Consider the following 15,717-nt stretch of genomic DNA (forward strand, 5'->3'; position numbering starts at 1 on the left):
CGTCCCAGGCGTTGGATGGGCGCCATCTCATCTGGGAAGCCCCTTTCACCGCCTAGCAGATCGGTACCTGCGTCCAAGATAATAATTACGCCGCCCTCCGTCTCCCTACACCTCCTCCACCACCCCGACCACACGACGTCCTTCCCGCGCCATGGGTGTCCTCGGTGAGCTTGCCGGCCCTGCGGCCGAGTGGTACTCGTCCGCCTCCACTGTCACTCAAGTCTCTGTCGGCTTCGCTGCCGTCTTCTTCGCGTCCATCTTCCTCAACGTCCTGAGGCAGCTTCTGCTCAAGGACCCCAAGAAGCCTCCCGTCGTCTTCCACTTCGTGCCGTTCATCGGCAGCACCGTCACCTATGGCATGGACCCGTACAAGTTCTTCTTTTCGAACCGCCAGAAGGTACGTGTTCTTGTTCGGCTGCGATTGGCTCGCGTGGCCTTGGCTGACCGCGATGACGCATCAACAGTACGGCGATGTCTTCACCTTCATTCTGCTCGGCAAGCCGACCACCGTCTGCCTGGGCACTAAGGGCAACGACTTCATCCTGAACGGCAAGCTCAAGGACGTCAATGCCGAGGAGATCTACAGCCCTCTCACCACTCCGGTTTTCGGCAAGGATGTCGTCTACGACTGCCCCAACTCCAAGCTCATGGAGCAGAAGAAGGTACCGCCGCGCTTCACCCGAGCCCGCGCAGGATGCTGATTCGTGCCGCAGTTCGTCAAGTTCGGCCTGACCAGCGACGCTCTCCGGTCCTACGTCGACCTGATCACCTCCGAGGTCCAGGACTACGTCAAGCGCACCCCCAACTTCAAGGGCGAAATCGGCACCATTGATGTCCCGCAGACCATGGCCGAAATCACCATCTTTACCGCCTCGCGCTCGCTGCAGGGCCGGGAGGTGCGTGAGAAATTCGATGCCTCGTTCGCCGATCTGTACCACGACCTGGACATGGGCTTCACTCCGATCAACTTCATGCTTCCCTGGGCCCCTCTGCCCCAGAACAGGCGCCGCGACTTCGCGCACAACAAGATGGTTGAGGTCTACACGGACATCATCAAGGCCAGAAGGGAGGGTAAGGTGCAGAAGGAGGAGGAAGACATGATCTGGAACCTGATGGGCTCGACGTACAAGAACGGCACTCCTCTGCCCGACCGGGAGATTGCTTGCATGATGATTGCGCTTCTCATGGCCGGCCAGCACTCTTCGTCGTCTACCATTTCCTGGATTGTGCTTCGTCTCGCCTCGCGGCCGGACATCACCGAGGAGCTGCTCGAAGAGCAGAGACAGGTGCTGGGATCCGACCTTCCTCCGCTCAAGCACGAGGATCTTGCGAAACTGCCTCTCCACCAGCAGGTGGTCAAGGAGACGCTCCGCATCCACGCCCCGATCCACAGCATCATGCGCAAGGTCAAGAACGACATGTTGATCGAGTCCAACCGCGGCAAGACGTACACGATCCCCAGCGGCCACGTCCTCCTCGCCTCTCCTGGTGTTTCGGCCACGTCGGACGAGCACTTCCCCAACCCTCAGCATTGGGACCCGCACCGCTGGGACGGCAAGCCGACGAGCAACGATTCGGCCGATGACGAACAGATCGACTACGGTTTCGGCATGGTGTCCAAGGGCACCAACAGCCCCTACCTGCCCTTCGGCGCCGGCCGTCACAGGTGCATTGGCGAGCAATTCGCGTACGTGCAGCTGCAGACGATCCTCGGCAACCTGGTCCGCGAGTTCAAGTTCAGGAACATTGACAACTCGAACAACGTGGTCGGCACCGACTTTTCGGTAGGTTCACCCTTCCCAGCAGATTCGACCCATTTGCTAACGCGCTCTAGTCCATGTTCTCGCAGCCGCTCAGGCCTGCCGTGGTGGTTTGGGAGAGGAGGGAGAAGGCGTAGACTCTTGTGCATGGAGTAATGGCTAGACGATGCTTGGATACGACTTACCTTCACGAGCTACATATATGAGAAGTGGTAGAAAGTGATTCGGCTTCTAGACCACACACACGGAACGCTATATTAATAATAATAACTGGATTTGATGCTCTTCTGCGAATTGGCCCAGACACGTGTGGAGTGGAGCCTCGGCGCGTGCCTGAGGCGGCGCATTTGATGCCGAGGCTTCGGGGCAGCTCACCACCTCTCGTCTCGCCGCGACACCCATCGCCAACGCCGCCCACGCAGACGACCATGACATCATCCAGCCGGTATCCCTTCGCCGCGGCGCCCGATATCATCCGCTCGCACCAGAAGGATTCGTATTTCGAGGGCGTGCTGCTCGAGCAGCTGTCGGCCATCCTCCGCAAGCTCAGAGGAGCCCGCTTCGCGCACAACTACACGAACGAGGCCAAGACTGCTGCCGAACTCCTCTACCTCGGGCTGACGACCTTTGTCGGCAATCGCACGCTCGGCGAGGAATACTGCGACATTGTGCAGGTCGAGGATGACACGCTGCGCCTGCCCGCCGTTTACCGTCGCGGCGGCTACATCGTCACAACCATACTCTTGCCGTACGGGCTCAACCGGATCCTACCGGCCTTCAGGCGAAGGATACGCGCGAAACTCGAGGCGAACCTGCGCAAGCTCTCGCGGAAAAAGGCGGGTGCCGCGCATCGCGTTCAGTCGTACATCCTGAACAACCTGGACACCATCACGTCGCCGTCGCCCATCTACGCCGTCAGCCTGGCGACATTCTACTTCTCAGGCGCCTACTACGAGATTGGCAAGCGGCTGTGGGGACTCCGGTACATCTTCACGCGGCGCATCGAGCCGTCGGAGCAGCGGGTTGGCTACGAAGTGCTGGGCGTGCTGCTGGTGCTGCAGCTGGCGGTGCAGAGCTACCTGCACCTCCAGAACACCATGGTGGCAAACGCGGGGTCGGCGGCAGGCGGCACCGCGGTGCTGGATCACGGCGTCGAGGTGTCGCTGAACGCGCAGGACTACGCGTCGAACAACGCTCTGCTCTTCGACACGACGCACAACGGGACGAGCGAGGAGCAGAGCAAGCGCATCGCCAAAAGCACAAACACGCCCGTGGCGGCGAGGCCGCGAGTCGACTTGTCCGAGGCCGGGTGCCTGGCGTGGATGCCGGGCACGCAGCAACGCAAGTGCACGCTGTGCCTGGAGGAGATGAAGGACCCCAGCGTGACGACGTGCGGCCATGTCTTCTGCTGGACGTGCATCGGCGACTGGTGTCGGGAGAAGCCCGAGTGCCCGCTGTGCAGGCAGATGTGTCTTGTGCAGCACATCCTACCGCTGCGGTGCTGACGGGCGATATGAAGTGGCGCTGGCATTCTATTTCCACAGCCTCTATTCTTGGCCCGCGATATTGCAAGGCCACCGGGTGGCTGCCTGGCCATGACGCGCGTATTCGCGGCCTGACGGACATTGGTGTATCTACGATCTCCAAATATTGAAAATGCCCGACACACCACCTGGCCAGGGCCGCTTCGACGAGAGTTCGATTCGGCTGCAAGAAGCCACCGCCGTTGTGAGGGCGGGCCACCCCCTCGCGGCGTGCTGGTGCAATCTCGCGGTTGGATCAGAAACGCAACCTCCACATGGGACGTTGCAGAGACGAAAGAGCCTCTCTGCGTCGCTTCGATGCTCACCGGCCATATCTCGGTCTCGTTCGGCGGCCCAAGCACCTTTGACCCCTCTCGAGTCCCCGCTCCTTCGAGAAGCAATATCGAAATATCGCTTCAGCTTTGTCTCGACCAGCTTCGCCTAGGTACACCGCTGGCGGTGTGCACACGGAGAGGGCCAAGGCCCCGGCTTTCCGCTTCCTTCCCTCCCTCCCTTCCTCCCGCGCGCGCCGACTTGGCTTGTCCATGCTTTTTTTTTGTGCATCATGTCTTCACGAGCGCTCTGCATAGCACGGTCTCTCTCCCTGTGGTCCGCGCACTTGCCGCGGGCCACCAACGCACACACCGCTTGGAATGAAAATGCCAAAAAAAAAAACAATATTGTTCTCTGCGTGTATCATTGTGTGCGAGCTTGTGGGTGCACGGGCCACCAATCATCACACAACCCATCGATGCCTTCCTGTGTGTTGCGCCGGAGAGAAGGGACCATTTCGTTCTTGTGAGGAGATGGAGAGACCTGGAAGTTGTAGAACGGCTCCCTCGTTTGTTCTTCCATAGCTCAACCATCCGCCCCCTTCTGTCTATATCATGCCATGCGGACAGCTACTTTCCATCAACAACCACAATCGGGTCTGTGGTTTAGTGGCATAATACTCCCTTAGCATTTTGGACCCTAATCTACACTCTGTGTTAATCAGTGGTCACTGTATGGGAGTGGTCCCGGGTTCGGTAAGCAGTCTCCGCGTTCGAATCTACTTGATATCGTAGTCCTAACAGCGAAACAGATTCCCGGCGGATCCATTAGTAGCTGGTTCAATTCCGGTATTATACCTCTTTTTTTTTTTTTTCAAACACAAGGTATACCAGCTTGATGGTGTGTCTACACGCTGTTGTTTTACACATAGCTGTTCGTCGGGAGGCCCGTCCCCAACTATGCTACGTTCAAAAGATGAGAAAGCAGGCGCCAGCTGGCGAAGACGTGATTTGGGCCATGGCTGCAGGGTCGATGATTCTCGGCGGATCCATTGGTTATTGTTTCAAGTCTGGGGATGCTCTTTTGACCTTTTCTTGATTTTTTTATGTTGGCTGGGTGGTGAGGTCGGGAAAGAGTTGGGTTTCCCTTTCGGGGTATTTGGTGCCGGCAGAGTTGAAGCGGCGACGGATTTGACGGGAGATGGGACGCGGAAAGAAGATTCGCGGGGTGGTGCATCATCAGAGCACCTTACTAAGGTTGTGGCATGTGGAGGGTAGTTGTTGGGAACAGACATGGTCCGGGCTCTTCGTACCGGGTAGTTTGCAAAGGACAAAGTAGAAATGGAGCTTTGTTACGGATAGTATGGTCGGGAGCATGCAGGATCGGTTTAGAGGCATGGACAAAAGGTCGGCTAGGGCCTAATTCTAAGGCTGCAAGATGTTGATGTGAACTTTGGCGGGATGGTCGAGACTTGAGAGTCACGCAGAGTGGGTAATCTGTAGTCCATGACGGATGTTTCAAAGTCGTCGAGCTGCAATGCCGTGTCACAACCGTTGTCGTGACGTAGTTGTGATGTTCAACCCCGCGTGGAGATCGGCAAAGGGACCACACCTGCAATTTTCTCTTATCTGGCAGCTATGGCGTGCATGACGCGGTGGGCAGGCGTCCAGGCCAGCAAAGACGGTCATGGGGCAGGTTGCGGCAGTCTAACCCAGGCTGGAGCGCCCTGCATCGCCAGTCCGAAAATTGCGGAGTGCATATCGCAACATCCTATGGCGCCACGCATGTGATGCAACGGTTGGGTTCAGAGGGATTATGAGGCAAGAAGGCGTCCATTTCCTGTTTCTCGACCCGTCCCTTGAAGATCTTGCCCGCCGTCGCCAGCTCACTTTAATTTTATTTCGACTTCGCCTCGTCGTCCTCGTCTCTGATCGATCCGCTTGCAGGGGCTGGCTTGTTCGCTACTCCCATGTGCTGTTGGTTCTCGCTCGATTAATTTGTTTCGCTCCAGGGAGAGAATCCTGCTGCCTTGCAGGGTCCTTCCTCCCTGCTGCGCCTCGTTCGCCCGAAAGGGCACGGAAATTGCAACCTCTCACTTGTGTTACTCGTTCTCATTTTCTCCTACGACACAGCCTGCGGATCGCGTTGGCGGCCGAAGAGGTGCGGCGGATCAGCGAAGCTCATCAACGACAGCCATGACTGATGGGCACGATTCCGGTGGTGGTGTAAGCATCTTACCTCCATAATTGCTTCTCTTCCGTGGCTGACACGACCAACTACAGCACGTGGGTGATGTCCCTTCCCACGATCCCGACCATCATGGCCACCACCACCACCATAACGGTGGCCATGATCCCTCTTTCGTGAACTCCACCCCCGGCTCACACGTCCCGGAGTCGAACCGTAGGTGGCCCCGAAACGGAGACGATTACGATGAAGAGGATGATGATGCGGAAGAGCAACCGCTACTAATGCGGCGTTCTCGACGAGCGTATTCGCCCGCTCCGATCCTCGCTGTCATAGCCTTGGTCATCATTGTCGCTATTATGGGCATTGTGGTTGTGGTGTCCAAGAGCCGGGATGGCTATACGGGTTCGTTTGTGTAGACGGTCATGTGTCTTTTCTTTGCAGCTGGCTGGGTTTCTCGTCTGCTTTAGTTGTCCACCTCAGTGTTACACTTCTCGTTTTGTGCCCATTCATTTACGACGGCGCGTGCCCTCTTGTTGCTCGATATCCCTGAGTAGGCATGCATTGCACAAGTGGTAATAATAAAGTTACGTACTTTGTAAGAGTGTATCATCTGGAGACCATCACATATTACACGGGTATCGATCACTGTGCCTATCTATCATCTAGATTCTCCTTTTGGGGATTTACACTACAGAGCCGACAGAAGCAGGTTACTTTCGAGGCCATGGGAGGCTGCATTCATTCTCCACTCGACGATATATCAACATCAGATCAAAGATGGAAATAACTACGAAGAAGAGAGATGAGATAAGGGTAAAAGAGTCCCCCCGCATAGATGTAAGCCTGTTTTCTTCTCAGCGCGGGCCCGTACTTTCCTCGCGTTAACAGTCGTTTTGGGTAAACACTTCGGAAATCCAGTTCAGAGACGCTAAGATTCTCCCTCAGACAAGAAGACTGCCGGAGATAAGTCGACCGTGGGACGGACGCGACGTGATCTCAAATAGATAACTCGGGAGCACGGCAACTAAGTTTGAACGTGCCGCCTCCGGCTTCTATTCGACACTTTGAAGTTCTATCAATAGCACTACTCAAGCCGCTCCATGGATCATCAAGGAGTTCGCTGGGTCTGAGTATTTGGTTTCAAGAAGCAAGTGTATGAGAATAGGTAAGGCATAAACATGATCGCGTTCAATTTGTCCGCTATAGAGTCGTGCGTCATAACGCTTCCATGCCCAGACGTTCGGCATAAAGGAATCTTTGTCTACTTCAACAGCTCAAGCGTACTCTTTCACCATCAACCTTTGCCGTGCATATCAGGACATGTTTGTACACATGTGGCTCAACTTCTGGGACAAGGTAGAGTGAGTGGAAAGCAGTGAATGTCTAAACCCATGAGGGAGTGCAAAAGCATCTGGCCGAGAAGAAGACGAAGTTACTAAGCACTGTCCGAAGCAGTGCGATACTTGAACACCGACTCCAAACTTCCGGGTTTCCTTGGACGCCTCTCTGTTCACCTGCGTGGGGATGGAGCGGACTTAGAGATGGTCTTACCATCTCCTGTTCTCCGATGGTATCACGATCTTGCTCAAAACAAGAGGAAAAAATATAAAAAAAAAAGTCTTCCGCTCCACCGATGCCGGCTGCTCATCAAGGTATACGAGACGCCATGGAGGTGGCAAAACCTCGCGTAGCTAAGGAGTAAATCTCCTGGAGAGCCACACCCGCGGTGCCACCCGCAGACGCAAAGGACAGAGGGAGAAAAATCATATCAACCACTTCACAGCACCAGCCAGGCGGCCCCACATACCGTGTCCTTGGGACGCAATACCATCTATGCGGATCCTCCTTCCCCATCCTTCTTGACTCGTGGGGGGAATTGGAGGGGTCTAGCCATTATGCAGATATGCATGAATTGCACGTGTGCTCCTCCCACTAAACCTGCGTAAATCGATCCTTCGAACGCTGAAGGAGAGAAAAAGCAGGGACTGATCTTCCAGAAGATCGGTCGTACAGATCAAACCTCCGTCCAACCACTACTCTACAATTGGCGGCCCATTAGATGGGAGATCTCGCCAAAAGGAAAAAAGAAAGCGATCGAGAATCCACTTTCCGATAGCCACGCGACAGTAGGTGGCGAAGGAAGGAATGCATACGCACGTGGCGGGCTCGTGCAGAAAAGGAAAAAGCAAAGCATGTGTGACTATCGAATCGTTGCCCTGCATATGAGATGCGCGGAGGCGGCGCCGCCACCGGCCAAGCCAGCCAGTCTCACATCTGCGGAAAAAGCAAAAAAGAGGCAAAAAAAAGATCCGCGCTTAGATCCGCCCGTACCATAGCTGTGGCGCACCGAGGAGGAATCGTTTAAAGAAAAAAGAGACGGGAAAAAAGGGCGTGCGCTCTTCCTGCAGGCCTACTTTTCACTTGGAGATCGAGATAGCGATAAGCCCATGACGCGTTCCAATACAGACCGAGCGTTTGAGAAGGAAGCAGCTCGCGTGGTCCAGATGCGCCACGAGGGAGAGACTGATGGAAGGATGGGAGATGAGCGCGCCATCCAGGTCACTACCGCGACAGTCGAAAGACTTGTTCCGTAGGTCAGCTCAATTGAAGGGGAGCGGGAAGGAAGAACGGTCGAAGTTTATTCGACTTGTGCATGCAGGAGGCCTTCTAGGGTACCGCGGCACAAAAAATGGTTGGCTACAGAGCTTCGGCGTGCGCACGAAGGAGCTTGGGGCAGGCGAAGGGGGCACGTCAGCAGCCTGTTGTTCTCTTGCAGTGGTGTTTGGATGGCACACGCGTCGATTGATGCTACTCCAGATCTGCAAGACAGAGGATAAACGAACCGCTGCAGGGCAAATCCTGAGACTCAGGGTTTTCTCGTGCTAATCTCTGAGCAGATCGGCACGGCCAAGATCCGCGGCTGAGGGTTTGCTAGTAGCACGTGTAAGAGGGCGATTCTGTTATCGGGCACGGATTCTCATCGGTAATTTCAAGCAGAGGGCCAGGTGCGACGGCGCCTTCCAGATCGGGAATGTTGGACAGTACGATCGAAGTTGTCGATGCTGTGGCGCCGGGGTGGAGTCGCCCAGATAGGCAAGGAGGATGGTGCAACAGTTCGCAGTCAGCAGCAGTAGGGATGTTCCCCGTCGGGCGGCGGCGGCCTGACTGTGAAGCTACAGGAGCTTTGGGCTGCTGCGCACATGCTCGCGGGAAGGCGCTCCCGTTCCGCGGACGGAGATAAGTGATAGGTCGAGGATTGCTGGAGCAAGGGCCAGGCGGAAGCATGGGGAAATTGCATGGCCAGACTGATTTGAGAGGCTGCGTCGACGAAAGGAAAAGCGCCCGCTTGCCACCGCGCCAACTAGGCTCCGGGCCGACCAGCTCTTGGGGGATTGCCAGTCCGCGCGCCGTAGTGTGGTAGCCTACAGCGGAGTCTGCCCGAGCGCGCCGCCGCTGGCTGCACAGATACGAGGGCGTCGTGGTGGTGTGGCTTGTGAGGCCTGTGCCAAAAGCGGATGAGCTGAAGAAGCGCCCGCAGGCAAGATCCCAGCTGCCACCGGTGGCAGTGCAGCAGCTAGCGGGCCCTAAGGGAACGCCTCGAAGCTCGAGCACCTGTGGTCTCTCGTGGGAACTGTGGCGGAGGTTGCGACTTGCCGATTGGGCTTGTCGTTGTGAAACACACGAGTGAGTTTCCTTGCAGACTCCCGAGCCAGAACCTCGGGCCTCGAGCTTCTCGGAAAAAAAAAAAAAAAAAGAAGCGCGTCAGACATGACGTGAGCCAGAGTTGGCGGGAAAGTTTCCTTCGACCCAGGTACCTGTCCCCAGGCCGTCGGCGGGAGCCATGGCCGCCTGAACGCCGTCCGCGCGCTGGTCCTAGGCCCATTTCCTAATGTCTCTCGTCCGACAGTCACTTGACCGTGCACAATTGCATTGATGTTGGATCTCGACGTAACAGTGATCCGCCGTTGCAGAAGGGTTCATGCCGGCTACCTTCGACCCGCCGTTGTTAGGCCCGAGTCGCCGTCTGTATCATGGCCTCAGTAGCCTACCGTCCACAGGATAGTGCTCATAAGTTATGCGACGCTAGGCAGAATCGACGAAAAGCGCCATTGACGCGATCGTCCGAAAGTCGCCGCGATGGCGTTCGCGCAAGCCTTCGGTCCCAGAAAGACACCACTACCCCGGATACAAATGCGGAAATACGTCTCTCGGGGTGATGATGCCAAGGCGTGAGTCCAAGACGTTTGCTAGGGTGCCAGACCACCGGAAGCTGGAGTCGAGTGCGGGTGACGCCGTCATGGCCGATACTTGCCCATCCTTGGAACGGGTGAAGGACAGGCCAACATCATAGAACAGCAGGCTTTGAGCGAGGAAGAAGCCGGGTACCTGTCGGAATGAAGCAACAGTTCGCTTGCTGGCGCGGCGGCGGTATAGCGAGACGGTTGCGCATTCGATACGGCTCGGGCACAGGAACTGACGTCAGAAATGCCCCTCCCGGTGATGGAGGGAAGTTGCGGTGCTAGGTACGGCCGGGCTGGCCCGTCCGTCGGCAGCAAACAGCGCAAACATGCGGGCCGCCGGCTGACTCAGCGCCGCCGACAGCCCAGTTGCAGCCTGAGCTTCAGCTCAAGTCCCCCACCATCCTCAAAGATACCCCGCCTGCACCGCAACCCCAGCCAGCATGTCCAAGACCGTCAATATCGAGTCGCCCGAGCAGTTCAGCTCGCTGCTCTCGTCCTCGCGCATCGTCGTCGTCGACTGTAAGTAGTCCCGCGCTCAGCCTAGTCCGTCGGCACTGACCTCTTGCACCTAGTCTATGCCGACTGGTGTGGTCCCTGCAAAGCGATAGCTCCGCTCTACGAGCAGCTGTCGGCTTCCCTCTCGCGGCCCAACGTCATCACCTTCACCAAGGTCAACACCGACACCCAGCAGCAGGTTGCCCAGACGTACGGCATCACCGCCATGCCGACCTTTATGATTTTCAAGAACACCCGCGAGGTTTCGAGGATAAGAGGAGCCAATGCCGCCCAGCTTTCCGAGGCCGTCAAGAAGCTCGCCGCTGAGGCTGAGTCTGGTGGCTCTGCGTCGGGCGGCTTCGGCGACGCCGGCGGCAGCTCTGGTGGCGGCTGGCTTGGCGCTAGCCTGCCGCGTGGTTACGGCGATGCCACGGAGCACGTCGATGTCCGAGGCCTCGATCTGTTGAACGCGGATACCGAGGGAGCTGGCAGTGCGCGCGTGCTGTTCGCGACGAGCAAGCCCTCGGGCGCCGAGGCGGCAAAGGGCAAGGCTAAGGCGGGTGGCGAGCCGGACTGGGTCGAGAGCGACACGGACGAGCAGCTCATGCTATACATCCCCTTCCAGTCGACGCTCAAGGTCCACACCATCCACCTCACCTCGTTCCCGCCCCAGCCTTCCGAAGACGCCGATGAGGTGCCCATGCGGCCACGCACCATCAAGCTCTACACGAACAGGGCCTACAACCTCGGGTTCGAGGAAGCAGACGACATCCCGGCCACGCAGGAGATCGCAATCAAGCCGGAAGACTGGGACACGAGCACCGGCACCGCCAAGCTGGAGCTGCGCTTTGTCAAATTCCAGAATATTACCTCCTTGGTCATGTTCGTGGTCGACGGCGAGGGCGACGGGGAGAAGGTTCGCTTGGACCGGATTAGGATAATAGGGGAGTCTGGCGAGAAGCGGGAGATGGGCAAGCTGGAGAAGATCGGCGACGATTCGTAGAGGGGTGCGGCGACGCCGCCAGCGAGGGCCGCCATGCCAGCTTGCGGCCGTGCCCACGAGCAGAGCGAGCAGACATGCGAAATGCTCATCTGCAGGCTTACGTAGCATCATCTTTTGGCATAGACCAGCATGCAGTATTCCGCTGCCCAAAAATACACGGGTTATTTTTGTGCGTTAAGCCACCACGACGCGGATGGGGAGCATATTGAGATCTCCAGGGTCTATTGATTCCACGCATGGGGGACGGGGGTATGTCCGATCACCGCTCCAACGACCGCGCCACTTGACCAGGCGCCATCGTAAAGTGTATGGGCTTCGGTGTGCAATATTTTTGTTCTGTGACGTGACTGACGCTTGGGATAGATCACTGGGAAGGATGAATCAAGCAACACGGGATATCTGTCACGTCAGCCGCACGAAGAAGAAATTTTGCAGAGTTGCGCGCTGCGGAAAGGGTTTTGTAGTGAGCCGCTAGGTTGAACCTCGGGCCGCCTGCCGGGCGCCGCGTTTCTCCGGCGTCCAGCGACAAAAGGTGCCCGTCGTGGGAAATTTCTTCAACACAAGGCCTGTGATGAACGGTACAAAGTACCATCAAAAACATGATAGGAAGAGACTGACCCGGCCACATGCCGGGCATGACTTCAACATACACAATTCTGAGGCCTGTACATCCACGTCCCAATGCCCCTCCCCCTCCCCCACTCCTGCAAGTGGCAGACAGCACGTCGCGCGCGCGCAATGCCCAAAGCAAGTCGAGGCTTTGCCGCCTCACGAGCGCTTGCGCGCGCGGGCGACGCTGAGGCGCTTCTGGAATCCGTATCCCCCATCTGCTCCATCGAACACGGTACGCCGCCGGCCCTTCGCCTCAACGCGTTCATCTCCGACCCGTGTCCCTGGCGTACGCAACGCCAAAACGTCGCTGTGCGCGAAAGCGTTCGCCTGGCAAACGACGGTCCCAGTCCCCGATGCATCCGCGGCCGCCGCGGTCTTTGCTTTCCATAGCCTCATCATAGGCTCACAGGCTTCGGCTGCGCCGGGGAGGACGGGGCGTGGGCCAGGCCCTGTCGCGGCACCAGGTTGCCGCCACCTCTCTTGCCTGTCGCACTGCTCTGCGCTCTGGTACGTCAGGTCGCTGAAAAAACTTTTCTGCATCTTGTCTCAGATCCCGTCGGGCACGAGCAATCCGAAACATCTGGGCCTGGCGGGCATCCCGTCCTGCCCTGCAGCGGGAGCGGTAGACACCGTGTGGCAACGGCGAAGACATCATTCTCGATCCCAGCCCTCATTTCATCAGTCCCAAATCCCACGTGGGAAAGTTGGCGCGGCTCTCCTGCACCCCGGACCTTGGGCTGATTGCGCCGTTCCGTAACCGGCTAGAGAGCCATTGATCTGTTCATCTGATTTGAGGATCCAACGAGATTACCTTATGATCTTCTATATCCGAGACCCTCGAAGGGCTCTGCGCCGTCATAATGGTTTCAATAGAGCGGTCCAACCTGTGAAGTCTAAGCGGCGCCGGCGCACGCAGCGATCTCGATGCCTGAACTGATATGCAGACAGGTGTTGCGGCTGCGGACGCCTGCGACGCAAATCCGCATTCCGCAACTCTTGCGTGCCCGCACGCCGAGTCAGCACCGCTGAGGTATTATCCATCGCGCAATTACCGCACACTGTCCACCACCTCTATCATCAGCTTATCTCATGAGTAACGTTGACCGTCCCGCCGGCTGTGGCGAAAACGGTCCGAACGGAAGGGTGGGAGTCGATGCAAATTCCAGATCCTGTGTTCGCAGTGCAGCTGGGCAGCCGTGCCGCCGCTCTGTTCGTGCAATGATCAGCCGTCCAGATGCTCTGGAGCGGCACCAGGCCCGGCCCGGTGTTCCTAGGAGCAATGGCCGTCCAAGGACCAGCCGTCTTTGCGGTGAGTTGCACTGTGTGCACGTCGAACTTGACCGCCTCTGTGTCGTTGACCGGTGCTCACAGTCAAAAGCCATCGGGAAGTCCAGGCCGTCTGCACCGCGACTCATGGCCCGCTCTTGGCGTTTCCATGCGGCTTCGAAGGGTCCACTGGTGTGCGGGATCGACGGGTTTCAGTGTCCAGCGACGTGTGTCCGGCCAATCGTCTGCGGCTGCCGAAGGGTCTGTCCTTGTGGGGACGGCAGCGCGCAGGCTTGCTTCCAGCACACGTCGCCTTCGTCAGGCCCGCGGTGCGTGGCTTGCCTCTTGGAGGCGAGGGTCCACAAAATGGCATGAACACCTCATTTCGCTGGACCGCCAGCTCGAGCCAGGGCCTCTCCACGAACCACGATCGCGGCAGCCGTGGCGTGTTCCGGAAAAGCACCATGGCAATCATGGCTTTCCCGGAGCGGAAGAGCACGATCGCAAGCTAACTTGATGGAGATCCTGACGTGAGGTTCCCATCTTGCTGGAGGCACCGCCATCCCGAGCGCGTGGACAGTGAGGGCATCGTCAAATTAGCCGCACGCCTCACTCGCACCGCGATGGCACGACGACGGGGACGAGCCGCGGGGCCGCGGTGCCGAGCAGAGCGACACGTCTCTTATCGTTCGACCTGATCTCGCAGCACCTGTCAATGCTTGCACGCAGGACCACGAGTCAAAGCCGTCCAAGCGTGGGGTGTTTTGATTCAGGTGCGGGCCGTCTGAAGAAAGCAGGGTCGGACCTTGGAAAGCCCACTCGAAGCGATGGAAGAGCCGATAGCTTCTACGCAATCTCGGCTGTCTGATAACGTCGATCTGTCTGGGGCGCGCGCGCAGCGGGCGCACGAGCGCGAGGGAACTGGAAGGAGCTAAGGGAACCAGGTGCAGCTTCCCCGACGCCAGTGCTCTGGGAGGGCACCAGCGCGCGGGACAGGCTAATATGGATGGAGGCAAGCGCCAGGTCCCGCGGGCGGCGTGCTGAATCGCAAGAGGGTCCCGTCTCGGACCGACAACACCATTTGAGTTATCCACGCAGCGGACCTGCCTACGTCGCGAGTAATGCCCTCCGACACGGCGCAAGCCAGCAGCCGCGACCTGAGGCGCGAGAGACGACTGCGGCGACGGGCTGCTGAAACGGTCGCGCTGGGCGGCGAGCCGTGGTTGTTCCTGCGTCGTTCCTGCATTAGGTCGGCATCAGCAGTCATGTGGAGATAGCACCGCACAGCTGCCGATCGCGACGATTGGCTGGCATTAGCGACCAACGGCCGCCCTCAGCATCGGGGGCCCCCGGACGGGTCGGGCGGTCGGACCTGCGTTCTCGAAGCGCAGCAGCCAGTGGCGGCGGGCGATGGCAGCGATGGGAGCAGAGCAGAATGACGGCCTGGGGGCCGTGCGGTTGTGCATCATCAGTGGTGCGTGCCCGTGCCGCTTTCCCCGATTGCGCCGCGCACCCGAGGTTGTGCATGCATTGGCGGCCGCCCGAACGGGAGCTGCTGGACGGCGCCCGGACCAAGAATAGCATCGAGTACGAAGATTATGCTGGCGATTGCATGATCATCACGAGAATGGCACAGCTGAAGGCCTTACTTACGAGCGCCGCTGCACGCTGACGGGTGACGGGCGCGCAGTCGCGGGCGGAGGCAAAGGCTCTACCTAGCGCGGGAGCGCGTTGTTGTGCGACGGCCGATAGCGGGCGCCTATCGCTGGCGGACGTCGTCTCGTCGCTGCCCACTTGTGGTGTTGAAACAGCCGGGCTGCAGGCAGCTCGAATGAGCCGGACAGGCAGAGCCAGTCAGCGGGGCCGCCGCCCCTCCACGTCGACCAGCTGTCCTGCGTCGCACCACCCGCCGAAGCGTGCCATCGACCCATGGGCTGCTCGACTTACCCCACACCCATGAAAAACCACAGCCGCCTCGGTGAGCGGCGCGACAACAACGCGGCCAGCACCACGCTGCCGCCCAATGCTGCTGCTCGTGCGGCGGCTTCGGGCCGCTGCTGCTGCTGCTGCTCCTGCTGCTGCCGCCGCCGCCGCCGCGGCGGGCACTGCGCTGCGGCGCGGCGCGGTGCGGCGGGCGGGCTGAAGGCCGCGATCGATCGCATCGCATGAAGGCGAGGTGTGGGCGAGACGTTCAGCCCAGCGCGTTTCAGCAAGACGGTGAAGCTGCGGGACCAGTGCCCGCGAGCCGTTTGACAATAATGACAGCGAGCTGGCGCACTGGGCGCAGGCGGCGACATCATAGTGCTGTCTTGCGTGGCACCCTGCCCATCTGGATCTGGGATTCACCGGCAGTG

General features: G+C 58.6%; 3 protein-coding genes across 3 annotated transcripts; all 3 read left to right on the forward strand.

Moving 5' to 3' along the window:
• Positions 1-151: 151 nt before the first annotated feature.
• On the forward strand, positions 152-1,897 carry LTHEOB_10601 (14-alpha sterol demethylase protein; the record flags this gene model as incomplete). The annotated part of the gene is made up of 4 exons (XM_035507265.1): positions 152-397; positions 465-662; positions 714-1,784; positions 1,835-1,897. 4 exons carry the CDS (start codon positions 152-154, stop codon positions 1,895-1,897), a joined length of 1,578 nt encoding a protein of 525 aa, XP_035367211.1.
• A 291-nt stretch (positions 1,898-2,188) lies between these two features.
• Positions 2,189-3,265, forward strand: LTHEOB_10602 (Zinc finger RING-type protein; the record flags this gene model as incomplete). The annotated part of the gene is made up of 1 exon (XM_035507266.1): positions 2,189-3,265. One exon carries the CDS (start codon positions 2,189-2,191, stop codon positions 3,263-3,265), a length of 1,077 nt encoding a protein of 358 aa, XP_035367212.1.
• Positions 3,266-10,427: 7,162 nt separating this feature from the next.
• On the forward strand, positions 10,428-11,485 carry LTHEOB_10603 (Thioredoxin; the record flags this gene model as incomplete). The annotated part of the gene is made up of 2 exons (XM_035507267.1): positions 10,428-10,506; positions 10,560-11,485. 2 exons carry the CDS (start codon positions 10,428-10,430, stop codon positions 11,483-11,485), a joined length of 1,005 nt encoding a protein of 334 aa, XP_035367213.1.
• Between the last annotated feature and the right edge of the window lie 4,232 nt (positions 11,486-15,717).

This window comes from Lasiodiplodia theobromae (genome assembly GCF_012971845.1).
Source record: "Lasiodiplodia theobromae strain AM2As chromosome Unknown scaffold_40, whole genome shotgun sequence".
Classification (NCBI taxonomy): Eukaryota; Fungi; Ascomycota; class Dothideomycetes; order Botryosphaeriales; family Botryosphaeriaceae; genus Lasiodiplodia; species Lasiodiplodia theobromae.